At 57.6% G+C, this 9,884-nt stretch overlaps 1 protein-coding gene and 1 long non-coding RNA gene across 5 annotated transcripts; one reads left to right on the forward strand and one right to left on the reverse strand.

The window, feature by feature from the left end:
* The first annotated feature begins 737 nt into the window (after positions 1-737).
* On the forward strand, positions 738-6,783 carry SPATA32 (spermatogenesis associated 32). 4 transcript variants are annotated; one of them, XM_058676647.1, is made up of 6 exons: positions 757-867; positions 1,245-1,392; positions 4,130-4,184; positions 4,840-4,897; positions 5,220-6,139; positions 6,666-6,783. In XM_058676647.1, the coding sequence occupies exons 2-6, from the start codon at positions 1,320-1,322 to the stop codon at positions 6,748-6,750; spliced, it is 1,191 nt and encodes a 396-aa protein (XP_058532630.1). In that variant the 5' UTR covers positions 757-867; positions 1,245-1,319; the 3' UTR covers positions 6,751-6,783. The 4 variants fall into 4 exon arrangements, with proteins under 4 accessions (XP_058532631.1, XP_058532630.1, XP_004597425.3 ...); XM_058676646.1 differs by having other exon boundaries at positions 774-886; XM_058676648.1 differs by lacking the exon at positions 1,245-1,392 and having other exon boundaries at positions 738-867.
* On the reverse strand, positions 1,225-6,694 carry LOC131482447 (uncharacterized). The gene is made up of 3 exons (XR_009246998.1): positions 6,036-6,694; positions 4,821-4,876; positions 1,225-1,783 (listed from the first exon to the last, which is right to left on the reverse strand). It is a non-coding gene; the product is annotated as an uncharacterized LOC131482447 (long non-coding RNA).
* Positions 6,784-9,884: the final 3,101 nt, after the last annotated feature.

Consider the following 9,884-nt stretch of genomic DNA (forward strand, 5'->3'; position numbering starts at 1 on the left):
GGATGCCTAACCAGCATGGGGCACAGTGGTTAGGTCACTGCCGGGAAACTCCATCCCCTATTGGAGTCCCTGATTCAAGACCAACCCAGCTCCTCTACTTCCTGTCCAGCTTCCTGCTGGTGTGCACCTCAGGAAGAGCAGGAATGGCTCAAGCACTTGAGTCCCTACCACCCATGTGAGAGTTCAGGGTTTGAGTTCCTGGCTCCTGGCTGTTGTGGACACTAGAGAAGTGAACCAAAAAATGAAGCTTTCTTTCCTCCCCTACCCATCTCTCTTTTTGAAATCTTTGAAAAGGATATGCTAGGCATGGACCAGGCCAGATAAAAGGCCCCCACACCTCCCAGAACCCCCCACCCTGCCTCCTGTCCCTGAGGCCTGACACCCAGGAACTCAGCCCCGCCTTGAGTCAGTGCTTTGACCATGAGGCGGTCATTTGTGAGGATGGATTTCTAAATACTTGGGGTACCTCCTCTAACCTTGCTGGGCAACCCTAAAACTGTGACAGGTGCACACTTGCAGCTGCAGTGCCTAGGCCCAGCCTAACCAGAGACCGGGCTCACTGTCTGCCTCTGCTCACCAAGATCTGCAGCGGGCAACCTTCATCGAGAGGCTTTCTCGGCCACCACCAACCCAGAGCGGCTCAGCACACAGAAATCCAAACTGCTTCCTGCCCACAACGGGGACCACAAATGGGCGCCCATCACCTTCCCGCCAAGAGGGGTCGCAGCTGCGAGGACGTCACAGTGGCGGGGACATCACAGGCGTGGACACCAACATCTCCAGCGCCCGCCCCTAAGCCAAACAGCGTACCGGAGGCAGAGGGGCAGCAGCCACCAGCCGGCTCCCCGCCTGCTTGACAAAGTCTCGGTCAGCATGGGGGTGACAGGTGGGAGCGGGCGGGCGCCGGGGGTCGGCGCCTGCAAGGGACGAGGGGGAGGTGGCGGGGAGGGGCGGCGGGCAGCCTGGACTCTGCCCAGGCGCCAGAAAGGAAGACACACCCGGGCAGGCTCCCCGCGCATCCCGCTAGGGATTCCCCATCTTCAGAAAAAGCAGGGAGCTGCTATGCTCAAACCGCTGTCAATCCTGGCGCGCGGTGGGTTAGGATTAGTTCCTCCGCCGTGCTGCGGCTGGATGCCGGAACCCTCCCACCCAAGTGGGCTTGGGCACCTGATCCTTCGCCCTCCTCCCTGGGCACCGGTTTGCTATCCCCAGTCCCCATGGAACTGGACTTTCTTCCCCTCCAGGGAGACGTGGGCTAGCGCCACCATCGCGCCAAGAATCGATCACCAGAGAGCAGCCTTCCGCTTGGCAAGGAATTGATGCAGGACCCTTACATCAGCCAGCAGCCCTGGTTGGGCCCCCTCAACGCTTGCTCCAGTGCAGCTGTGAGGGGTAGGGTGATGGACAGCTAGGATTGTCCCAGTGAGCGTGTCCCAGTACATTGAGTTGAGGTTTGGGGTATTAAGTTGCCTTTTGCCAAAAAGGGCTTTTTACACAACAACAGTAAATGCAAAACCACCAAAACACAACCAGGCTTGCCAGGAGCTTGTGGGGTCAGGCAGCAGAATGCCCAGAGAGGTGAACCAGCAGCAAATTTACCAGCTTCACTGGATATGGGGAAGAGGGCAGGGTTAAGGCAGCCTCGCCCTTGGGTCTGTGAGAGGCTCCAGAGGCAGGGAGAGTGAGGTTGCTGTGGTCCCTGCTGCAGGCCTAAAGGGATTACCTCATTGGGGGTGTTGCTGTAGAGTCCCCATATCCGGTTGTGTGCACTGACACCAAGGTACTGTAAGAGAAGGGGGTGTTTATTGCAGAGCAAGGAGCCAGGCAGCAACTGCTAAATCCCTCGGCTCCCTGAAGAGAGAGCTAAGGGCTCCCATAGAGTACAGTTGGGGCTGACAGTTGCCTCATCAGCCAGCTGGTTAGTGGTGCCCGTGGTCTACTCTGGCCAGTGGCTGCCATACCCTCTAGGGAATTTCTGATGGCCTGATGGGCCACAGATGGTCTAGGCATTCTAACGGGAATTTGCCTCTGCCCTGGGGATGAAGCTGGCCTCTAGGGTTTATCTATGGGAGGCACAAAGGACCTGTGGAGTTTGGTGTTGGAACCTGCAGAGACAGCTGTGTCAATCCCCTCAATTCAGGGATAGAGGATAGGCAAGGACACCTAGAGCTGAAGGAGAACAGGCGAGAGGCCCAGGGCCTGCCTTTCCACATAGGCTCCAGTCTGAGATTAAAGACAGCGTGGTGATCAGCACCACAGTGTTGGAGCCAGACACACCTGTGTTCAGGCATGTGCTGCTCTAACAGCTGGATTACTGTGTGCGTGTCCCCTTGCCTGTGTGAGAGAAGACTCTCCCCAGCATCTGACAGCCATGAGGCACTTGGCACCCAGGGCAGGGCCTGGGTTCGACCCCAGATTCTCATCTTCCAGCATGGACAGGTCGAGATTGGCTCTGGTGTAGGGAGACAAGGAAAGAGACCAAGGAAATGGAACAGGGATGCATCCAAGGGTGTCAGGTGACTGAGGGCTCTCACTTGGCTACCAGGGTCAAGGATGAGTCAGGGTGAAGGAGAGGAATATGCCAAGGAGTGAGAGGTTGGAAATAAAGATGTACGGGGTGGGGGGAGGGCAGGGCAGGAGAAAGAGGGACGTGGTACAAAAATCCCAGCGTGTGAACACGGGAAAGAAGTGGAAGTCCTTTGGTGGCAGGGACACCTGCTGAGCATGCACCTGAGGGTCAAAGGTTCAAAGTGAGTAGCACAGGCCTCTGGCCCAGGGTGTCTTCCTGAGGGCCAGCAGGACCTCGTGCTCATCAGGGTTGGCAGGGCCTGCGCCCACACGGAACGGAGCATCATAGCATCCCGGAGAGAGGACACAGCCTGCCTCTCACAAGGGCTGCGTGGAGTTTTGACCAAGTGACCTGGAAGTCGTCTTAGGGAAAGGTGTGCCATCCATGAGAGGAGTTTGCGTCTGGAATACAGGCGAGAATGGAACAGAGTTGAATGGCTCTCCCAGGCATAGCAACAGGCCTGAGTAGGACTTGCAGGGTGAAAACTGTGCTCAGCCCTGCGTCTTCCACTCCCTCACACAAAGTTCTTGTAGCTTTCACACAGGAGCCTGTGCAGATGGCTCAAGTGTGCTGAGGCACTTACTCGGTGTAGAAAACAGCCGGCCCATCCCCATTTTTGCCCTCAGCGTAGCCGTGGTCTTGTCATCCAGTGCTGTTCCCTGTCTGGTGTCTTTTTCCTCCCTACAGGCTTGCAGGCTTGGGCTGGCTCTCACATCCCAAGAGCACCAGTTCCCTGCATCATAGGCACCGCAGGCCCCAAGACGCCATTGGTTTAGTTCTGCCAACTCCCTTAGACTTAGCTTTTAAATATTTCCAGGTTGGCATTGTAGCATAACAAATTAAGCCACTGCTTGGCTTGCTGGTATTCCACACTGGAGTGCCTGGATTTGAGTCGCACCTCCACTTCCTTTCCAGTTTCCTGGCAGGCATGAACAAGCAGGGGAACTCTTAAGTGCCAGAAGGGGGTGTCTCCTGATATCTGACCAGGGTAATACCCCACTGTTCACTGCAAGTGCCTAACTCAGCGCTGTGTGCCCAAACACCATCTTGCCTGGCATCCCTGAGATGGCCCGTCTAGGTCCATTCTCCTCTGAATTGACTCCTCTCCTCCTCAGCTAAAGTGGCTTCTGGCTCCTTCTCTGCTTCCCCCATCTTCTTGAATCAGGGTAGTGTGGTCAACTCATCAGGGTCCAAGGGCAGTGCAAGAATTGGACTGGGAGAAAGGTGGCCAGCGACAAGCTGCTCGCTGGAAGCTCTATCTGCCAGGGTACCCCCAAAGGTCCCTCCCACTCAGCTGAGCCAAGGTCCCCCACCCCAGGCTAAAGCCTGGCTGTGCCCAGGACCAGCCAGGCATGCATTGGCTCCAGGAAGAAGCCACAACACATGATTATCCTTCCAGGAGAATTCTGGGAGCTGCTTCTCTTGTCAGGGACCAGGGCAGACAGATGGAGTAGAAGAGGGGCTGTCAGTGGGATGAGGGCAAGAGGAGGACTCTGGTTCTGGAAGCCCTTGGAGGCAGCCCCTCTGCAGCTCCTGCCCTCACCTCCTTCTCCCTACCAGGTCCCAGTGGGTTTCCATGCTGCGGCCAGAAGTCAGTGGAGACTGTGGAGATACCGTAAGAACCAAGCCTCCAACCTGAACCCCAACACCCTGGACCCACTGAGCTAGATCTCCCTCCATCCTGCCCATTTCCAAATTTTCCCCATTGCCAGTCTCTGGCTGGGGAAGGGGCGCTGCTACCCACTTCTGTCTCTGCCTTTAGTCCTTGAAGTCAGAGAGGCCCACAGGGAGCATGGAAGGATGGGACCCGTTGACCCTCCTGTGCACTGACAGAGCAGTACCAGTGGGAAGGGGCAGCAGAAAGGAGACTCCATGGCAACCAACAGCTCACCCACAGGCACCTCTGACGTGTCAGATCCAGCGGGGCCTGGGCAGCTGGGTGAGAGGGCGTTGTCCAGGGGCCTGGCCCTCGGTGAGGAGGCCTTTCCTGGGCCCCAACTCTCCAGGCAAGCTGGTTTTGGTGAAAAGCAGAGTCCTGATCCTGGCTCCAACTTTGGGGACTGGGAAGGAGTTGGCAAGTTGCCAGGAGCTTCCTGCACACCCCCCACCTGGAGCCCTACCCCTCTTCAAGACACCTGGCAGGAATGGGGGCCAGGGCAGTGAAAGAGCAGGGCTGCCTATTGAGCTCCTTCTCAAGGCTGGAGGGGTGAGGAGGGGGTGCCACAGCCCCCCTCCCCCTGAAGCCACCTACCTGCCTCCTCTTGTCTTAGGAATGACTTTAGCCACCACCTGATCAACCCGCAGGAGCTACAAGACAAAGAGGTAGAGGTGAGAGTGGGCAGGGTCCCCTGCTCTGTGCAGGGGGTTAGGGGGAAGGTGGGGGTGTGGAAGGCAAGAGGCAAGGCTCTCTGGGATGCATTTCCCTAAATCCTAGCCAGCCTCTACTGCTGACCTTGCTGGGACTTAGGGCCTAGCCAGGAAGGGGCCAGCTCCACCCACCCAGATGCAGTCGCAGCCCTGCTTGGCCTCCCTGCACCAGGCACAGGTGCCCAGAGGGCAGGGCTGGAGGGGAAGGGTTGGTGACACAGAGGCCCTCCATGGCAGGGCCATCCAGTTCTCATTCCCTCACCTGTCTCTTGTACCCTTGCAGCTGGAGGCAGAGTTAAGGGAACAGAATGTCCCCCATGAAGAGGACTTAGACCTGGACATGGTCCCAGACCTAGATGTGGTCTCAGAGAAAGACTTAGACATGCTGCAGCAGGAGCTGCTCCCGGCAGCCAAGCCCGACCCCGAGCCGGACCTGGAGCCCGCATGGCAGACCATCACCCCGGAGCTGAGCAATGAGGACACCCTGCCACAGGGCTACAAGATTGAATCCTTCCCCTCCCGCATAGAGGACTTGCCCCCGCTGCAGAGCCCGGCACAGCAGAGCTACCAGACCTTGGCATCCAGCCAGCACCGTTCCATCCGTGTGCAGACCTCCAAGCACCTCTTCTGGGCTGACAAGCTCATTCAAGCCTCGGAGCACAGCCTGCAGCAGGCAATCCTCAGGCAGCAGGCCCAACATGGCCCAGGCCAGGGTGCCGAGGCCAGGGACACTGTTCCCAGCTCCCAGAGCGCCATTGTCTTGCCAGAGCAACCAGCCACAGAACTCCAACAGACCCCAAGCCCCAGCGTGTCCGCCAGTGCCCCACCATTGCAGGGCATCGGTCTGGCAGAGCTGGTCAGCTTAGCTTCTTCCTTGGCCATGGCCTCCTCCAGTAAGATGGACATACCCAGTTTGGAGCAGATTGTCAAAGCTTCCCCCAAGAAGGCCGAGGAGCCTCCTCCAGAGCCGGCCCAGGCCACAGCAGAAGACAAGCCAGAGCCGGAATCATGCACAGAGACATTGCTACAGAAAACACCTACAGGGGAGGGGCAGCAGAACGCTCAGAAGCAAGAGAACAAGACGTCCCCTGGCCATTACCTTGACTTCAGCAAGCCAGGAGTCAAGCGAGCCAACATTGAAGGGGAAGTGGTGCTTCTCCAGCCACCAGCCAGGTCCTCCCAGCTGCAGGGAGCCAGGGAAGAGTGAGTGAGGCCCCCATGCCAGGCAGCCTCCCCCTCCACCCACTCCTATTGCAGGGCAGGGTTGAGAGTGTAGGTGGAGTGCAGGCAGCAGAATGAGGGGCTTGGCAGGGTGCATGTAGACTTCAGCGATAACTGAAGCTCAGTGACCTCATAAAAGGCTGCTGGGAGCCAGGTTCCAGTAGACCAGGGTGCAGCGGCAAGACCAGGGCTAGACAAAGCCCTGGAACCATGGAGGGGTGAGCATTACAGGGCTGGGACCTGGGTTCAACAAGAGCCATGCCAGCATCAGAGGCTCAGGCCCCGGGAGTCCTACTGAGAGCCTGGTGCCCACCAATACTTCTGTCCACAGAAGGAGGAGGCATGGGGCTCTCCAGAGCCATGCCCCTCACTTCTGGGGGCTGAGTGGACACAACAAGAGAGCGCCAGCCACCCAGCATGGACAGCACCTCACTCCTACTGCCTTCCTCCCCCCTTCACCAGTGCCCGGGGGGAGGGCCCCTGTGACTGTGTCTCTCTTGTGTTGCAGCTCGGTGCCGGGAACCAAGAAAGGGAATCCATTATTGCTGAAAATCCATTTTAAGCTGTCGTCCCCCTCCACCCCAGAGAAATGACTAGACAAAACCAGTAAAGCCTCCAGCGCTGGCCTCGCAGACTTCTTGTGCTTATGCTCGCCTGGCCATCACTTCCTAGCCTGTTTTTTAGGAATGTCACACACAACCACACCCCCAACCCCGTTTTTGGAGCTGCCCCGACCCTGCCTGCCCGCCGAAGGCTCAGCCAGCAGCTGCTCCTGGCTACTGATCCCCAGGGACAGCTAACCTGACCACAAGGCCAACAGGAACGACTCCTGAGGAGCCGTGGGAGGCCTCAGTGTCTCCAACTGTGAAATGGGCTTTCAGGGCCATGTGGGGCTCACCCAATGGGGTGACCCCCAGACTCTGGCCTGGGTGAGGGGAAAGCAGGTCTCTAAGAGAGTTCCTGTCCCTCCACAGGGCAGGCCCAGCACAGGGGAAGGGCTCCTGCTGTCCGGGAATTTGAAGGGAGAAGAACTGAGGCTGAAAGACTGATCCCTTAGGTGGCCCAGCCTTGGAGTTGAGTGAGCCCATGGTGAACTGCGTCCCCACGTCACACCGACAGGTGCATACAAACCCAGAGGCCATGAATATCATATAGACACTCACCTCTCTCTCGCTCTCGCTCTCTCTCTCTCTCTCTCTCCCTCTGTCTCTGTCTCTCTCTCTCCCTCTCTCAAACACACACACACAGACACACACCCAAGCCCTCAGGCCTCTGACCCAGTCACATGTATATGACACATCAGTAAGCACATGGCTCCCAGCCTTGAGTGCCCAGGGCACAGCAGAGTGGAGAGTATCATGAGTGAGGGAAGGGGTTCGGCATGTGGGTGTAGCGGGGCACTGATTGGCCTCATGACAGAGCTTTGCATACCCTCAGGAGCCACCCAGCATTGGAGGCCATGCAAGGAAGGGGTACAAGAAGCGGCAGGAAGGCCAGGGGACACAGCAGTGTCAAGGGACAGGCCGGCCCAGGTGTGTCCCCTTTCTAGGACTTGGCTTGAGCTTGTCTACTTTTTGAGAAGTTTAAAGTTTGCAACAAAGTTGAACAGAAAGCACAAGAGCTGCCATTTGCCACAGAATCCTACCAGACACAGCTGCTCCCCCACCCACAGGCAGGCACGTTTGCTACAATGGAGGGAGCTGCAATGCCCGCTCCTTCTCACAAGTTCCACAGCATCCCTCAGGGTCCACTCCCGGTGAGGGACCATCAGTGCCACCCCGTGCTCACAGGGTGGTGCCCCATGCAGTAGCTCCATGCCTTCAGAGTCCCACTTCCTGCCTGGATCTTCTTCCCTCCCTGCCCCAGAAAGCCACTGCACCCCTAGGTCATGCTTCTTCCAGAATCAGTGGAACCCCACAGAGTGGTGACCTTTTCAGGGACCTCATCACCTTGTCACATGTGCGTCCAATCCCTCCCACCCCAGGGGGCGTGGAGCTTCATGGCTTGCACAGCTCATTTCCTTCTAGTGTTGAGCCATCTACCCTCTTACAGAGGGCCTCGACTTGTCGACTCGCCCAGGAAGGACCTCTGGGTGGCTTTCCAAGCTTGGGAAGGCAAAATAAAACCACTGTAAACACGGTGATTGCTAAATATGTGTGTATATATCTCACCAACCAGGGGCCAATCCACTGCAGGGAAAGCCAACATGTCTCACTGTGCTAGAAGACATTCGGGGTCATGGTTGAGATGTTCTGCATCCGGTTCCAACTCCCTACTAATGCACACACTGGGAGGTGGACTGGTGGACTCTCCTGGGCCCCTGCCCCCAGTGGACACCTGGATGGAGTTCCAGGCTCCCGGCTTTGGCCTGGCCCACCAAGTCTAACTGTTTCAGGCATTTGGGGGAGTGAAGCAGTGGATGGAAGATGGATCTATCTCCACCCCAAACCCCCTTTCAAATAAATACTTTTTTAGAAACCCCACCACCCAGGCAGCCTCAGGGCTGTGGATCTGAGGCCCTGGACCGGCTGCAGAGGCTGTGACTCTGCCTTCCAGGCAGCAGAGGGCAGCAGACCAAGAGCCCACCAGCATCAAAGAGAAGGTACAGGGAACCGGCGCAGAGCAAGAAGCCCTGCCGCTCCCCTGGGTCGCAGGTGGAAGGAGCCATCAGTGCCCAAGCCCCACCCCCAGAAGCCCCCAGAGAGATAAGAGCTGGTGGGAGTGGGGTGGAAAGGGCAGGGGGAAGCCATGCAGCTGCCAGCCTGAGCCCAGGAGCCCTAGTGTCTGAGCCCGCTAACATGTCTTCTCCCTGCCCCGAAGGTCTCCACGGAAGCCTCAGAGGCTGCTGCCACGAGATCCAGCAGAACAACAAGCCATTCGTTCATGTACCCACCAAGACGCCATGGACTGAGCCACATGGAGTCTGTGGTGACCGTGGCCATGGCGACTAAGCCGAGCATGCAGAGGGTCAGAGAAGCCAAGGACCCTGAAGCAGTCATCCAGCTGGGCCTAGAGGCTGACTTTCCCAGGTGAGGGCAGAGGGGCTGCTGGCCAGGCCTGGGGGGTGCTGGGTAGGGGGAGGCCTGCCTGGCCCTGGCCTCTCTCTGCAGCGAGTGCCACCCCTTTCCATCCTATCCTCCAGGGGTATCTTGATGAATGAGAACCTACAGGCCCTGACATGCCAGGACCTAGCAGGTGAACCACGGGGAGGAGAAAAGCTAGGACATGCTCAGGGCACCATCTTCAGGAGTGCAAGCCTTGAGGCTGTGACCACCCTAACTTGCCTTCAGTGACAATCTAGCCTGATCACCTCTACCACCTGAGGACTCACAGATGTGTGCAGAGGTATGCGTGTATGCGTGTGTGCACAAGCCTTCCTATAAAGGAAGAAGTGAAAGAGAGCTTAATGTCTTGGTGGGTACATGAATGAAAGCATTTGAAGGACTGGAAGGATGGACAAGACGGAAAAGAAAAAGGGGGGACAAAGGATGGGGCTGACTTGGGTCTGAGTCACGGGCATAGAAGCCAAAGGAGTATAGAAGAAGTCAGGCCCCAGAGGGGCCCCAGGTGCCCCTCTGACTCTCAACAACACCCAGTGTCTGCTCTGAGTCCAGCATCCCCTACAGGGCTCCAAACCAGACCAGCAAGTGTGACCTTGGGCTTGACTTGTGAATGGTTCTCAGACGAACTATACTGCAAGTCACAACACCCAGGGCACTGCAGTGCC

This window comes from Ochotona princeps, chromosome 17, assembly GCF_030435755.1.
Source record: "Ochotona princeps isolate mOchPri1 chromosome 17, mOchPri1.hap1, whole genome shotgun sequence".
NCBI lineage: Eukaryota > Metazoa > Chordata > Mammalia > Lagomorpha > Ochotonidae > Ochotona > Ochotona princeps.